Source organism: Octopus bimaculoides, chromosome 9 (genome assembly GCF_001194135.2).
Source record: "Octopus bimaculoides isolate UCB-OBI-ISO-001 chromosome 9, ASM119413v2, whole genome shotgun sequence".
Taxonomy (NCBI): domain Eukaryota; kingdom Metazoa; phylum Mollusca; class Cephalopoda; order Octopoda; family Octopodidae; genus Octopus; species Octopus bimaculoides.
In genome coordinates this window covers 36,803,604-36,820,760 of record NC_068989.1, presented here as the reverse complement: position 1 = coordinate 36,820,760, position 17,157 = coordinate 36,803,604, and the positions used below count along the sequence as shown (strand labels likewise).

At 35.9% G+C, this 17,157-nt stretch overlaps 1 protein-coding gene across 3 annotated transcripts in view; it reads left to right on the top strand.

Moving 5' to 3' along the window:
- The window catches only part of LOC106867990 (protein tyrosine phosphatase domain-containing protein 1), a 69,386-nt gene that overhangs the window by 46,659 nt on the left and 5,570 nt on the right, over positions 1–17,157 (top strand). For 2 of the 3 annotated variants that reach the window (XM_014913077.2, XM_014913076.2), the window contains 4 exons: positions 1,787–1,876; positions 3,246–3,345; positions 12,242–12,820; positions 16,414–16,515. In XM_014913077.2, coding sequence (XP_014768563.1) covers positions 1,787–1,876; positions 3,246–3,345; positions 12,242–12,820; positions 16,414–16,515 — 871 coding nt within the window. Of the gene's footprint in view, positions 1–1,786; positions 1,877–3,245; positions 3,346–12,241; positions 12,821–15,346; positions 15,422–16,413; positions 16,517–17,157 lie in introns of those variants that run through there. The other variant, XM_052970638.1, reaches the window with a different exon arrangement.

Genomic DNA, 17,157 nt, shown 5'->3' with positions numbered 1-17,157 from the left:
GGCACATAAAAGACACCATTTTGAGCGTGGCCGTTTTCGTGCGGGTGACACGTAAAAGCACCCACTACACTCTCTCAGTGGTTGGCGTTAGGAAGGGCATCCAGCTGTAGAAACTCTGCCAAATTAGACTGGAGCCTGGTGTTGCCATCCGGTTTCACCAGTCCTCAGTCAAATCGTCCAACCCATGCTAGCATGGAAAGCGGACGTTAAACGATGATGATGATGATGATATATATTTAATTTTCAAGGAAAGATCCGCAGAAATAGTTACCAGGGTAGCCAAATGTCACATAAGCACTTTTAAGATATTAGTAACCATACGTATATGGGTAATAATTCCAATGAGAAGTGAAATGTGTTTTGGAGGATATAAGAGAAATGGAAAATGGAGACAAAAAATGCACAAGATGTTATTTAAATTATTTATATCACTGGCATATGTTTCAGTGGGTACATTAAAATTAATCCGGGAGGAAAAATAAGGTGGAATAATGTATCAATCTCATCATTTAATAAGCTACGTTTACAAATGTAAGAAATTATAATATATAAAAACAAAAGGTGGATAGAGAACGCTAGTAATTTTTAAAATACTGTTAGGAAATTTGACATCATGAATTGAGAGAGAAGGAAAATCAAATGAGAAATGGAGGACCAAGTAAATAGAAAAGTGAATGACAAATGGATAGAAATGATAAAGGAAAGAATGGGATGTGTGGATTGAAAAGAATAGAGTGAAAATTACAGATATTATTAGGCAAAACAGAGCAGGTATTATTTGAAATAGCTGAAAGTGAATTTTTTCCAATGTAAACACCTGTAAACACATTCTTTATAGGTGTTGACAAGTGTGTGTTTGGAAAAAAGGATAAACAGTTGTTCATCCGTACAAAGAGGGCACAAAGATTTGCCCTTATAAGGGAACGATCTTGACAACATTCTCCAGTCTAAAGTAAATTGTTTATTACAGTCTTTGGGATGTCATATTAGTTTGCTAAGAACTGTAGTATTACATTTATCTGTGATTTTCAGTCCACACATCCCATTCTTTCTTTTACCATCAAATTACCATTTATTTCAAAGTTTGCAAAATTCTTTGAATGGTCAAATTTTCAATAACAATGATAACCTGAAATTGCACTTGCTTCAGTTTTTGGCTGATAAGGACCAGAAGATCTATGAGTGCAGAATCATGAAGTTGCCAGAAAGATGGCAGAAGGTCATCAAACAAAATGGAAAATTGATTAAAGTTCATTCTTTGTATGGAAAAAAATTACTTTTATTTCACACTAAAAGACTGAAATTACTTTCTTGCCAACCCAACATATATATAGTCCAATCCTCTGTATCACCTCACCTATATCTTCCCTCTCCACAGTACCTTGAAAAGATGCCCTGACATACATCCACCACCATCATTTCTATCTTTCTGTCTAAGTCTTTCTTTCCCTTCTCCAACTGGGATGTCATTGTATCTCTTCCACAGCAAGACACATCTCTCTATCCCTCTATTATTATTCTTTTAACCTCTCATCAACTGGCACAAAACCACCTCCCTCAATACTACTCACCCCAACTCCAGTTGAGGAGACTTTGTCTTGTGTTGCAAGTTACATGGTGACCCCACTGGTGCCACAAAAAAAGCACCCAATGTATATATGTGCATGTATATTTGTGTGTGCATTTGTATCATCATCATCATCATCGTTTAACGTCATGAAGCAATATTAATACAAACACTAAAAGTTTTCATTAATAATTTTTTTTTTTGTTTCAATAATTTCAGACCTAAATCGATCCAAACACGAAAGCAGATGCTTTGTGTGAGAGAATTCGTAGAATTTCTGAAAAAACTTTGGATCGTATTTCCTTATTCGTGAGTTTCCATTTTCCTGTCTCCTGTATTTTTGTCAATATTCTAATTAGCCAAGGTGTGCTATCTTAAAACGAAATTTGAGAGAAATATTACTGTTGTTTCTACCATATCAAATGACCACATAGCGACTCCCTCTATAGCTTGACAGATACATGAGGGTGGACTTAAAAGTTCATAGTTGACTATGAAGTAATGATGCTAGAGCTGTGAAATCTTGCATGCATTAATTTCAATTTATTAAGAACTGCATTGTTTCTTTCCAGGTAAACTGACATCTGACTGTTCAAAGATTCCAATAGTAACTAGTAGCAACTTCTCTTGAAAATAGACAAAATTTTGTGCCATGGTGTTATCAAGTACCTGTAGAAAAAGGGTTTAGTCCCCAAGGGTATTCATGCTGACATGGTTACTACATTAGGGAATGATATTCCAACTTTATCAACTGTGCAGAAGTGGGCAGCTGAATTTCGGAGAGTAACAGAGAGTCTTGAAGATGACCCAAAGTCTGGGTCGTCTTACAGTTCTGATTACACTGTGTAACAAATATGTGCATCTCTTATGATGAGCAGGAGTATTGGGGGAATATCATAGCCATGCTTTGAAAGGAATTCTTTGTAGTTTGAATAAATCTAACAAAAGCAAAATTTGAAGGAAATATTAGTCATTTTTCATACTTTTTCGGAATAAACAAATAGGAAATAACAGTTGCTACCCAAGGACAAAAATCATGTGTGAGAAATGGCTAATATTTCCTTCAAAATTTACTTTCATTACATTTACTCAAACATCAAAGAATCCTTCTCAACACATGGCTATGATGCGCCCCCACTACTCCTGCTCATGATCAGAGATGCACATATTGTCAGCCACTAAGGGACATATTCAAGTGGTTATGGTTGAGCAACGTACAAGCAGATTTGTGGCATTGAGCAGAATATTTGCTATAATGACATTTCTACTTCAGAAACTCAGTGCTGAATTTGTCTGAAATGTATTGGAAAAATGTTGGTCAGTTTCAAAACATTGATGTCCATATTGCAAAAACAAAGTTTGAAGGGAATAGTAGTCATTTCCTTTATTTTCTACATAGAATCAAATAGGAAATAACACTTACTGACCAAAGACAAAAAAAAAAATAGAGATAAAAATTTTGTTACACAGTATTATTAATGAAGAGCATCAGGGAAATATTAGGCATTATCACCAGGAGATTAACTCAAGCAAATCTTAGTCCTAGTTTTTGGTAAAGTTATTGTGCAAATAACAAAGGCACACAATGAATGGCTTATGTAATATAGAGTTACATGCTAATGTTGTCTGTGATTATTTCCATAGAAAGATGGTGGTTTTTTTATATTTTCATATTTAGACCAGATATTTCGTGCGAATTCACTTTACAGCAATACATGAACCGACAGCGGAAATTACTGCATGGATACAAACTGAGAATTTTGAAACATATCCCACAGGTAAAACTTATTCTTTTGCTACGATACAGTTGGGGCTTTAGAGCTTTAGGTGTGAAAAGAAACAGTAAAATGGTATGACTGATCTTAGTTATGAGTGCTACATCAGCATTGCCCAAATAGTTCATCCAATACAGGGCCCCCATGTCACATATCCTCTATAGAAATCAGGCTCACAACACATAACCATATTGCAATGCAATTATTTTGCCTCAACCAGCTCTGCTCTGTTTAATATCATTCCAAAGCAAATTAAAGAAGAAAAAAATCCCCAAACTTTCAAACAATATCTGGACAAATTTCTTCAAGGGATGCCAGACAAGCCATCTATACTTGGATACATTCCAGTCAACAACTCCCTATTTGAATGGGCTATGATACCACAAAACTTGACTTAAAAATGGTAAGTGATGCTATTAAGTTAAATATGGCCTGAGTTAATTTTGGCCAAAACATAACTAAGTTTATATTTTCATTCCCAATTGAAGAATGAAAGAATGAAAGACTCCCCAATTTATATAAAATTGTTAAGAAATGTATTATTGCAGATAATTAAAGAAATCTTAGTTTGTAGACACTGCAGTCCAATAAGCTAAAAATGAAGTAACTGCCAGGATTTTTGTTGTTGTCTAGTCCTATGTTAGCCTTGATAGTGCAGACTTTTGATCAAAGGTGTTCTGACACATTCTGTTTTGTCATGATTTCAGACATAGTATAACTAGGACCAGTGGTGGTTCATGTATAGGAACTGCCAAGCTGCAGCACCCCCTATTTCCACTCGATATTATCGATAACATTCTATATAATGAGTCTTTTTTTCTTTGATTCTTTCTTAATACTTGTACATTATATAATCTTTCATACTTTCTAGGAGTAAACAAATAGGAAATAACAGTTGCTACCCAAGGACAAAAATCATGTGTGAGAAATGGCTAATATTTCCTTTAAAATTTACTTTCATTACATTTACTCAAACATCAAAGAATCCTTCTCAACACATGGCTATGATTCTCCCCCACTACTCCTGCTCATAATCAGGGATGCACTTATTGTCAGCCAATAGAGGACATGTTCAAGTGGTTATGGTCCAGCAACGGACAAGCAGAGTTGTGACATTGAGCAGAATATTTGCTATAATGACATTTCTGCTTCAACAACTCAGTGCTGAATCTGTCTGAAATGTATTGGAAAAATATTGGTCAGTTTCAAAACATTGATGTCCAGATCACAAAAACAAAGTTTGAAGGGCCATCCTCTAGTTTATTAAAAAAATACAAAACTCTTTGTATAGAACTGTGTGCTTCACAGTTCCAGCAATGCAGTGTTTGGCTGTTGTGTGCATGCTCACATGTCCGAGATAGGAAGCTTCAAATTAGGGGGAGAGAGCACTGTGTGAATGACAGTACCAAGTGAAAGGTAGTGTTTCTTTTTGACCCTGCATGTGTTGTGCTTAAAAACATGTTTATATTCTTGAATGTGATGAAGTGTAGAATTAGATTATTATCCTGCTTCAGGCTTCAGTGTTACTGCCAGGATTTGAAAAATAAGGCACATTTCCCCCACTTATTTTGTGATTTAGTGAGAATTTTTGAAAAACCAGGGGGAATTCACAGTGGTGTTCAGTGAACAAATTAAACACAATACTTGGCAGTGGCTAAAACGCGAGCTGATCAAGTTTATGTATAAATTTTCTTTTTATATGTTTGTTTCCTTTTATACAATGTCAAAACAACAGCTAAAAGTTATCTGAAGCACCCCCACTAATTTTATCTACAAGCTGCCACTGTCTAGGAATATCCTATCAAGTTATGACTTTTTTTTTTTCTTAATTAAGATGAAGAGTATGGTTTGTGAGATATTTGGCTGCTGTTTTTAGCAGTTTGAATGACTGCATGAAAGTATTATGAGCTCTTACAAAGCCTAGATGTCACATGTTTATTGGTGTAGAAATTGTGTTTATATTCATACTTTTGTCAGGATGATTGTCTATATAAATGAGGTAAAAAAGCTACAACTGGAGACCAAAGCAAAACCATGGGCACAATTCACTGGAAGTTAGCCTCTATTATCTATCTTTTATCATTATTTACTCTATTAAAATAAATCTATATATTATATAATGAACTCTCCTATCAAAGACAATGTATGAGCATTCAGCTTTTGCCAGATGATCTGCACAAATGATTTGTTTATAGTGCTCACTCTCTCCATCAAATCAACATTGTCTGAGCAGGTGCACTATGTACCATGCATCTGGTGTCGAAGTGATCGCAGAGCAATGTGAGATGAAATGTTTTACTTAAAAACACAATGCACCACCCTGTTTAGGAATTGAAATCACAATCTAGTGATTGTGAGTACAACACTATTACCACTATGCCATGCACCCTTATATATATATATATAAAGTATAATATTAATAATGATAATAAGATTATTGTAAGTAGTGCTCAGGTGCACTACAACTCATCAAAAAAATCTAAAAAAGGAGACAGAAAATAGCCATAAGTCACAAAGGAAAACTGCAATGAAAGTTAGAATTACCTGGACAGTACACATATTACAACACAAAAAGACACAAAAGGGAACAACTGTATATGCACATCAGGAGTATTGTTAGTGAATTTCAAGAAGCATGGAATTTTTCAAGGATGCAGTGTCCTGACAGCTAACAATTGCTGCAGATAGTTTATTCCAAGCTTAGAGAATTCTGAGCATGAAAATATTGTTTCCAAAAATCATATTTTCTGCACTGTTTTTTGTTGGGTTTTTTTTTTTCCATTTATTATAAACATTAAAACTCTTTTATACATCTGTGACAATTAATTGAAATTAGTGTACCATGCCATCAATAAAGACAACAAATATGTTTATCTTAAATATATTGGAAATGTTAAACAAAAAAATCAATTTTGAATGCAGGTACTTAATCACCCTTTGGGTGACAGGAAATATATAAACGTTGTTATGTAGTTATATATAACTCCTTAGATTTCTTTCTTCTACAGTTCCTGAATTTTACTCATCCTTGGTTACATTCTTATTGAATCTGTCACTACTTTTTTTTTTTTGTGGGGCACTGGAATTTGTTTATTTCACTTCTTGCTTCTAATTGCTAATGTGTGTGTGTGTGTGTGTGTGTATGTATTTTACATGTCACTGTGCCAGTGACACATAAGAAGCACTTGTGACACTGGTACATAAAACAAATCCAGTGCTCTCTGTGGAGTGGTTGGCGTTAGGAAGAACATCCAAGCATAGAAACAAAGCCAACACAAGCTGGAGCCCAGTACAGCTCTCCAGCTTACCAACTCCAGTCAAATTGTCTTACCCACGCTAGCATAGAAAACAGACATTAAATGATGATGGTGATCATGATATATATATATATATATATATATATATATATATATATCAGGGTGAGTAAAAAGTAAGCAACGTTTTGAACCATGAAGAATTTGTACCAGATTTTTGCAGAGTTTTGAATTTTTTTAAACATTTTTTTGCAATTGTCTGATAATACAGACATAAACTTGCCCAAATGCATCAATAAATTAACATTGATATTTTTTGCACTGTTGTTACAATCGTCTTAAATGGAACTGGCAAAGCACAATATTTGAGGAATTTTGCTATTCAACTTCAAAAAAGGACTTAAAGCAGCTGAAAGTGCTCACAATATCAATGCAATATTTGGTGAGGAAATGACCAGTGAGTGGTCAGTTTGAAAATTGTTTTAAAAATTTCATAGTGGAGACCTGGGCCTTGAAGATCGTGACGCCCATCTGTCATCAATGACAATCAATTAAAGACTGTCATAGAGAAAGATCCATGTAAAATCACTTGAGAACTGGCAAAAGAACTTCAAGTTAGCCAGAAAACTGCCTTCAACCATTTATATGCGATCAGAAAATCAAAAAAGCTCAATAAATGGGTACCACACAATTTGAATGAAAATCAGAAAATGCACAGATATGAAATTTGCTCATCGCTTCTTCTCTGTAACCAGACCGATCCATTTCTTGACCATATTGTAACTTGTGATGAAAAGTGGATTCTGTATAATAATAAAAAACGTTCTTTACAGTGGTTGGACCAAAATGAAGCACCAAAAACCTTCCCTAAACCCGAGCTCTTCAAAAAGAAGGTTATGGTGACTGTTTGGTGGTATACTGCTGGACTCATCCACTATCTTAATAATACTAAAACTTTAGAGATGTTTGTATGTACCTGAAGTATCTCAGAAATAGTATATTTTATCTTAATTTTTTTTGCATATTTATTATACTTACCTTCGGTAGTGCAATACAAATTTTTGTGATATTTGAAACTATTTATTAATGAAAACAATTAAACACAATTTTTGCTTGTTATTTCTTGATGGCAAAAAAAAAAAAAACATGGCTTCCATGACGTCAACACACATACAGAATACACACATAATGAATGTCATGGTGTATCAATCACAAATACATGTCCGCTATCTGTGACATATACACACACATAGTCTTCGTGCTCTCTAAGACAAAAAAATGTTGACTTTTTGACATACACAATATTTTAATCATCTAATATAATAAATGTGAGATTCAGTGTGTCACACTTTTTCAACTTTATTCCTAGATGCTGTAACCCAACATATTATACCATTTGGAATCAGGCCGACTCTATGAGTAAATTAAAAACATTCCAGGCTGAATCAGGACCCGCAGTCCTGAATTTTGGATTCCTAAGTTTTCATTACCGCGATTGTTTTTAGTGAATTTTTTTGTACACTAACAATCTTTACTAGCTGGACTCGTGAAAACTGCACAGAAAACATAAAAAAATGTAAGCATCTGTAAATTGTGACTTCATTTAATAACTATCGAATAATTATGGGTGTAAGTACAGATGTATACCCCACTGACTTTGTTGCCTCATAAATTCCATAAATAATCGCTTAAATCCTGTTGACTAAGTGTATGTTAAGATTTGTTGAAAAATGTTTTTCTGAGTGGTTAGGGAGAGGAGTTTTGGAAAATTGGTATTTTTTAATGAAATTTTATACAAATAGCTTTCAAACAGCATAGAATAACTGTCACAGTGGCTTTATCATATATCGTCCAAAACGAAAAGTTTTCCATCATTTTCTCTCTGAAAATAAATTCATTCTCTTTATCATTCTCTATCCACTCCTTTTGTTCACTCAATTTATCTTTCTAAATATCTTTCTCTCTTCCCCCTCCCTCCTCTCTGTCTCCTTGCCTCTAACCTTTCTCCTGTGTTTAATGCAGTGTATTTCTCTTACCTCTCAGCACTATCAATGTTCTCTCTCTCTCTTACTCCCTGTTCTTTGCCGCTTTGCCTCTTACTTCAACTATACTTCTGCTTAACAAGTTTCATTTCTCTCCTTTTACCCCTTCCTTTCACCTAAGTGTAATACACACCACTGGTACATTCATAACTACATAGGTATTAGCATATTAATATAACAATTTTTATAACTTGGAAATAAATTTGTGAATAATCGAAATAAATTGTGAAATCCAGCAAAAGTCACCCATAAAATAGAAATTATTATTTGTATGAAAAGTAAGGACCTCCATACATCAAATTGTTTTTTAAATTAAGTGGCAGCAGAAGAATTATCGTTGAACTTTTAAAAGATAAGCTTAAATATTAATGTAATACTTAAATGCAGCGATCTAATTTCAGTTCTTCTGTAGTTTATTGTTGCTTATCACATATGGCAACATTATACCTCATAAAAATAAATCTCTGTCAACAGAGGACCAGATTGCAATCAAAAGAGCCAAGGCTGCAGTGAAGAAAAGAAAGTCCTATGCAGATTAAAACCCAGATCAAACGACAGCCAGGAGAGCTTTCAATGCTGAGAATTTGCAAATGCTTACAGACTTTCAAACTCCTGAACAAGGAGAGCATCAAATGCTCTTGCCAAGGGGAGAAAAAGGGCATTGGAAACACCTGAATAAACTGAATCTAGGAGAGTATCCAATGTAGCCAACATGAGAAGAGTAAGAGATTCAGAATCACTAGAGCAATCAGAAGCCAGGAGAGCTTCCAGTGTTGTACAGGAGCTAGTCTAAATGTTGTCCGATAGGGCAGCTCTTAAGATAGTTTAGAAATATTTTTAACTGAATGTGATTCCAAAAATATAAGTTGTTTGTACTGGGAGTATTTATATTTAAGCTTTCTTTAAACAGATAATATTTTAATATTTTTTTAATTATTTTCAAGTGAATGGCAATCTTTTGCTTGTCATCTGGAGTTCGTTAATTTCTGTAAAAATTTTTTATTTATTTTTATTTTAAAGTGAAAGAGAGGAGAAAGTAAAAGATGTGTGTGTGCATGTGTGTGAGAGAGAGTGAGTGAGTGAATGTGTGTGTTCTCATGTATGGGTAAGTGGCACTCTCTCTCTCTCTCTCTCTTTCTCTCTCTCTTACACACACACACACATGTCCATTTCAGATACACATTCATACATCTTCCACTTTCTCCTCTCTTTCACTTTAAAACAAAAATAAATAAATAATTTTTACGGAAATTAATGAACAAAAGCAGCTGATCTAGATGACAGTTCTGAGAGTCAAAGTGAAAGATCGCCCCAAGGGAATACCATTACAAAAATTTTTTCGAGTGCTTTCAATGTATCTCAGCTCCAAAGATTTAGCTGTTATTTCTAGCACGCTCTGCTACCACGTAACAGCTATTTGCGATAAAGGACCCGAAATACCTATTATGTGGTAGCAGGGCATGTAAGAAATAGCAGCAAAATCTTTCCTTTTCTGGGGAAAGGAGCCATATTCGTTGAAAGCATGCGAAATAACCTGGAAAAGAAAAAAGGAAACCCACAAAACAAAACTCCATTGTTGGGAAGCTCAGACTTTCCAGGTGACCCAACAGGTCAAAGGTAGTCTAGTAACTTCTTAAAACCTCGAAAAACTATTACTGCGGAAACATATTACCATGAAATTGCCAAAATGAATGAAAAACTGCTATTCCTCCGTCCCAGACTGGCTAACAGAAGAGGACCAATCATTCTTCCTGACAATGCTTGACCACACATTTCACTAATGATGCTCCAGACGTTGAGGGAACTTGGCTACAAAGTTCTTCCCCACCGAGCTTATTCCCCAGACCTTTCTCCTATCGACTACCACTTTTTCAACCACCTTGATGGTTTCTTGCAAGAGGAGTTCAAAAATTAAACCGATGCTGAAAGTGCATTCAAAGAGTTCATCAGCTCCAGAACTCCAGATTTTTATGTCACCAGAATAAACAAACTTGTAACTCGGCAAAAATGTGTGGATTGTAATGGTACTTTGATGAATAAAATTTCCGCATTGTTGAAATATATTGTGACAAATTTCATGTTTCAAAACGTTGCTTACTTTTCACTCAGCCTGATATATCAGGTTCACTCCCACTGTGTAGCACCTTTCTTGTGCAGGTGTCTTCTACTATAATCCCACACTAACCAAAGCCTTATAAATGGATTTGATAGAGAGAAACTCAATGAAGTTTTACATATGCATTTCTTTCTTGACATCCCATGATAGTTGTAAACAAGTGTTGCTGTCATACAAGCAGTGTCATTTGTTTCCAGTTTCCTTCTGAAAACATGCATGGTCATTGGGTAATATTAGCTTGCTTAGAAACACTAACCACTTTACTGAATGTATTTAGGTGCCTTTTTCATGACACCACCACTAGTGATTATATCCTCATAACTTGCATGGTTGAGGACCTAAAGGAGCTCCTTTAACTAGGGAAGAATAGAAGTGAGGGTGATGATTCTGAGTGGAAGGATGAGGGATGGTAAGAGGATGGGGAAGAGTAGCATGGTAGGGATTATTGAAAAAAAGAGAAGGCTAGAGTCTAAAATAAGTTGGGTTATGTTAAAGGGCTATCTATGGCTATCCAACGTTATAGGAGGCAACTATATACATATCATCATCATCATCATCATTTAGCATTCATCTTCCATGCTGGCTTAGGTTGGACAGACTGACAGGAGCTGGCAAGCCAGAGGATTGCACCAAGCTCCCCTGTCTGTGTTGGCATGGTTATTACAACTAGAGGTGCTCTTCTTCATGCCAACCATTTTATAGAATGGACTGGCTGCTTCTTGCACGGTACCAATCCCAGCGAGGTCTGTTTTGGCATGGTTTTTTATGGCTGAATGGTCTTCCTAATGTGAACCACTTCACAGAGTGGACTGGATACTTTTCACATGGCACCAGCACCAGTGAAGTCTGAGCATGCCTATACTTTCTAAGATGAAAGTTAGTCCTGCTGAGGCCAGCTGTGACTGTCATAAGTATTAGGTTGATTAAATCAACTATCCTCACCCAGATACCCAACCCCCAGACTTTCTACTGTTTCCATCTAACCAAGTTCACTCAAAAGGCATTGGCGTGTGTATGTGCGTGTCGTTAAAAGTAAGATGTGTCATTGGCATCCATTGAGATAATTACATTTAACAGTGATGTTCTGAATGTTGTATACAAAAAATTCTTCATTGAAATTTCTTTCCAGGTTAAAAAAAAAATGAAAATAGTCTGATCTTTGTTTACATAGAAGGGACAATGTTGGACATGCTTCAGTCTATTAGACCTCATCAGAATAGCATCTATGTTTCTGTACACTAGTGTATGAAGACACCTTTTATCTCAAAAAGGTGATTTTTGTCATTCAATAGCGATCAATAAAAAATATACTGGAGTTAATGTGATCAATTAAAAAACCCCTTGCAGGCAGTTCTCCTGTATGACCACAGTCCAATGATTCTAATCAGTAAAAGAATAGAATATATTCTTTTTTTTTTTTTTTGCCTATGTTGAGAGAAAACAAACCTTAATTTCTGTTTTAATAATTTTTATGTCTTTCTTCACAGATTATTTATTATGTATGTGAGCGCCTTTTAGAACTTGCACAGTGTGGCAGCACTTCGGCATTGTCTATAATGAATAAAACTATCACCATTCCTGATAGTTTTTCCGCCCAAGCTTCTGAAGAGGAAATAGGAGACATTCCATATAGAGGTTCAACTTCAAGTGTTGATAAAATACATTCACAAGATGATGTATTAAAAAATGACAGATCTCATGTCTTATATTCCAATACATCACAACTTTCTGCTTGCACTAACTGTGACAATGAGGCCATGGATGCAATGGAATATCATGCTATCAACCAGTCAGACGGGAGTGCTAATTCCAAGATGCATTGCAGTGATAGTAATTTGATGAAAGACTCCGGTGCCATAGCAGGTGGAAATTTCCCTGTGACTGGTTTTTTTTTAACTGCTGAAACTTCTACAAGCATTACCAGTAATACAAAGAATAATCTGCCAAAAGGTAGCCATCTCCATACATTCCCTCAAGGTGACAAGAATCTCAAACATAGAATTGCAAATGCTTTGTGTTGCACAACCTTCTCAAAGGAAGTCATCTTGCAAAAAGATGCTCTAAAGGTATTTTCATTTGCATAATTTCCTTTTGCTGTTGTACATCACATTTTTGCATGTCTTCATTTTTTTCCTTCTTAAGTTAGGTGTTCATGATAGTATGTGTTCTTCCCCCACTACTAACTACTAGGCTTCAGTTGCTTTGCACAAAACTATGTCAGTGGTAATATCTCGGCGTATGACTAAGTCAACAATAGTTCACCACTGCACACCCATTGTGCTACATGTATACATAAGTGTGTATATATACATATTAGGGGTACTGAAAAGTAATGTATTTTCAAGCAAACAGTCTGACATCATATCACAAAAGGATCCATGTCAAAGTATCGAGGACTTATCTCAGAGGGTTAATAAACCTTGGGCCACAGTATGAGATCATTTCAAGCCAATTGGGAAAGTGGATAGAGAAAGTGGGTACCTCATGAGCTGCCCTTTAGAATAAAGGTCACATTCGTTAGATTGGGAAGCTCTACCTCATCATCCCTACTCGCCTGACCAAGCACCATCAGATTTTTATTTATTCAGGCCACTTGAATACTTTGTGGAAAAAACATCCAAAAACAAGGACAATGTCAAAATGGCACTCCAGACATTTTTTTCCTCCTAAAGAAACTGATTTTTTCCCCCTGTCCCAAAGAAGAATAAAAACTGGTTTCAAGGTGAGAAAATGTTATTGCTAATGGATGTTGTTACATTTTAAATGAATAAATATATTTACAATATGCTTAATGCTGATTTGAACTTGTTACATGAAACATTGGTTTCAAATTTTGGCACAAGGTCAGCAATTTCTGGGAGTGGGTAAGTCAGTTACATCAACCCCGAAAGGATGAAACACAAAGTCAACCTCGGTGGAATTTGAACTCAGTACTGGTAGTAACATAAGGTGCAGCGCTGGTCATTCTATCTGTGTCTATGACAATAGTTTGTTCATCATCTGTGGCAGTGGTGCTGGGGTTGCCGGTTATGTCCTCTGTGATGCTGGTCCCAGATTGGTCATCATCTCTGGCTGTGGCAATTGTACTGGCATGAGATCTGGTTAATCTGCTAATATTGTTGTTGGATGGTACAACCTAAAAGTCTCCTTTAGTTGTGCACCTAACATAAAAAACATTTTAACAAGTACCCACAATATAAGGCTGGGTGTTCTTGCAAGGTATATAATAACTGTCCAGTAGGAGGCCGATGTGAGGCTGAAGGGGTCATCTATGAAGACCTGCTATCTGCATTACCAATAATGACCATCCAACAGGAATATTAGCAGATTAACCAGATCTCAATCACCACAGCCAGAGATGATGACCAATCCAGGACCAGCATCACAGAAGACATAACCAACGACCCCAGTACCACTGCCACAGATAATGAACAAACCATTGTCATAGACACAGACAGTGACCATTCCCACACCATATGTTACCACCACTACAAGTGACACAGAGGAGGTATCCGGCGTTCCCAGTACCACCATCACAGATGATGACCAAACAATTATCATCAACACCGATGGGATGACCAGCCACACCCACACTGACACCGGCAGCTACATCACCAATCACATGACCAGTAGTAATAATCATGGTGATAACACCAGCAGATCATTGCGCCATATCAACTGCGTCAGCAATGGTGTTACCAACAGCATCCCCAGGCCCAGAGCCTATCAGAGATATACCAGGAGTGTGAATATAGCCACATCCCTAGTCTGTGAATGTATTGAATCAGCCAGTACATCTTTCAAGCATCACTTCCGCAACCACCAGTCATACTTCAGAGTCCCAGAAAGACGGTTTGTCACATTCCTGACCTGCTATGTGTGGCACTTCAAAGATCAAGAGACCCCTTGTGATATCAGGTGGAAAATAATAGATTGTCTAGGCCCATATATTAATGGGAGTGGCTGTTACAAAATCTGCATCGCGGAGAGAGTGAAAATTCTTAAGGACTATACTAAAACTTGGGCGTTAAATAGTCATAAAGAGGTTTTTTCTAAATGTGTCCACTTCAAGCGCTACCTACTGGAAAATTGGATCTCCCCATTTGCTGGTTAGGCTTTTGCGGGTCTATAAGGGTTGTTTTATCCTCTGATTCAGAGGAGACAACCCGTCCTCATTAACGTTTTTATATGTTGACTTGAATCTTGATTTCTGAGTGTTTCTTCACGTCTACGACATAGAAAGTTTAAATTCTATGTCTTTGTATAGAGTCTGACAAGCTATCTACAAGGCTTTGGCTTTATGGATACAAAACTTTTGCTAACTCTATGTCCAAAATTTTAATTCTTGTTGTAATATATGTATATACACACACACACACACACACCTAGCCACCTAATATTATATACATGCAGCAACAAGATACTACACACACGCATGCCAATATGGAAAATTGACATTAAATGATGATGACAACTCAGCTACTTGATATTATATACAGCCAGCCAGCAGATACCGTATATATTTTATACATACCCAGTCACCAGATGCTGTATGTGTGTATATATATATTCTCTTATTTTACTTGTTTCAGTCATTTGACTGCAGTCATACCGGAGCACCAATAAAGGGTTTTAGTTGAAGAAATCAAGCCCAGGACTTATTCTTTGTAAGCCTAGTACTTACTCTATCAGTCACTTTTGTCAAACTGCTAAGTTATAGGGACATAAACACACTAGCGTTGGTTGTCAAGCGACGGCAGGGGGACAAACACAAGCACACACACACATAAATATATACACACACATATATCATCATCGTCATCATCGTCGTTTAACGTCCGCTTTCCATGCTAGCATGGGTTGGACGATTTGACTGAGGACTGGTGAAACCGGATGGCAACACCATATGTATGTATGTATATGACAGGCTTCTTTCAGTTTCTGTCTACCAAATCCACACACAAGGCTCTGGTCAGCCTGAGGCTATAGTAAAAGACACTTGCCCAAGGTGCCATGCAGTGGGACTGAACCTGGAACCATGTGGTTGGGAAGCAAGCTTCTTACCACACAGCAAACAATAATAATAAAGTGGCCAGTAAGTTTTGAGCATGTTTCTTAATAGTGAGAAATTTGTGGCTTTGGAGTGTTGACTCCTATTTCTAGCAAGCTGGTATTTCGGTACCCTATTTTATATATATATTAAATACACTCAACAACCTGCCACCAGAAAATGTATAATTCTGATAAATATAGATTATCTTAAAAATAAGCTTAAGTCTGAAAAGTTAATTCTTATTAAAGATTGCTAGTGTTCAATCCAAAAGAGCACATTTCTTTTATTGTATAAAATCTTTAGATAAGAGCTCTGTTGAGTAAGTCGACAAATATGATAGGTTACTTAACCAACATAGTTATGTAAAACAATTAATATCATTGCTTGAAATCACCATCCAAAACTTCATATGTTGATCATTATGCAAAATGTGTTAAACTTTTAAGCTATTCAATGCCTCCTTTCATTTGCTTCTAAGTAATTGCTATAGAACTACTTTATTAAGTAGAAAACTTTATGGACTACTACTACATAAGTTAATCTTCAGATTATTTTTTGAAACTTGTGTTATGTCATACACATTGTCATGTAAAAATGTCATTCCAGCAAGAACTAAACAACAGCAATAATGGATGGAAATTGATCCTCACAGAATCAAACCCAGAAGTACTGGTTGCACTTATGTGGGAATGGTTAAACAGGCTACAGGTTTGTCTTATTTTGTTTACATACATGCTTATATAAATATATATGATTTGATTGAATTTCCACTGGTTTTCAGTATCATAAATGTTTCTAATGCAGACAGATATCATCTTTGTTTCATCAATGTTGAAAACTGTACAGTTTTAAAGCCCAAAAAATTAGATCGTTTTTTTTTTTTTGTATCATTTGAAGATATGTTGTCAATAAACTTAATGCCCAATTGATATCAGAGGTTCTTGCAGGACACTGGACTTGTTTCTCATATGACAGTGACTGTGATGGTTTAGATATACCTATCAGGAATTTTATGATGATTTATATATCTATCTATCTATATGTGTGTGTGTGTGTGTGTGTATATATATGTTAGTATTGAACAGTGAGAATTAGTCCCCAACACTGCATTAGTGGATAAATATTCTTTATTCCTGGATTAACAAGGCAACCAATGGATTAATGTGCAAGAGATCTCCACAATTTTTCAAGCAAACCACTTGAGAATGTCCCTTTTAGGTGTAGTCTCCGATCGAAAATGGAGACAAGTACCAACATTCCTGAATGACTTGCTTGAATAATTGTGGAGTTCTCTTCCATATGAAACCATTGGTTGCTTTGTTAATCCTCAAATAAAGTGTGTGTGTGTGT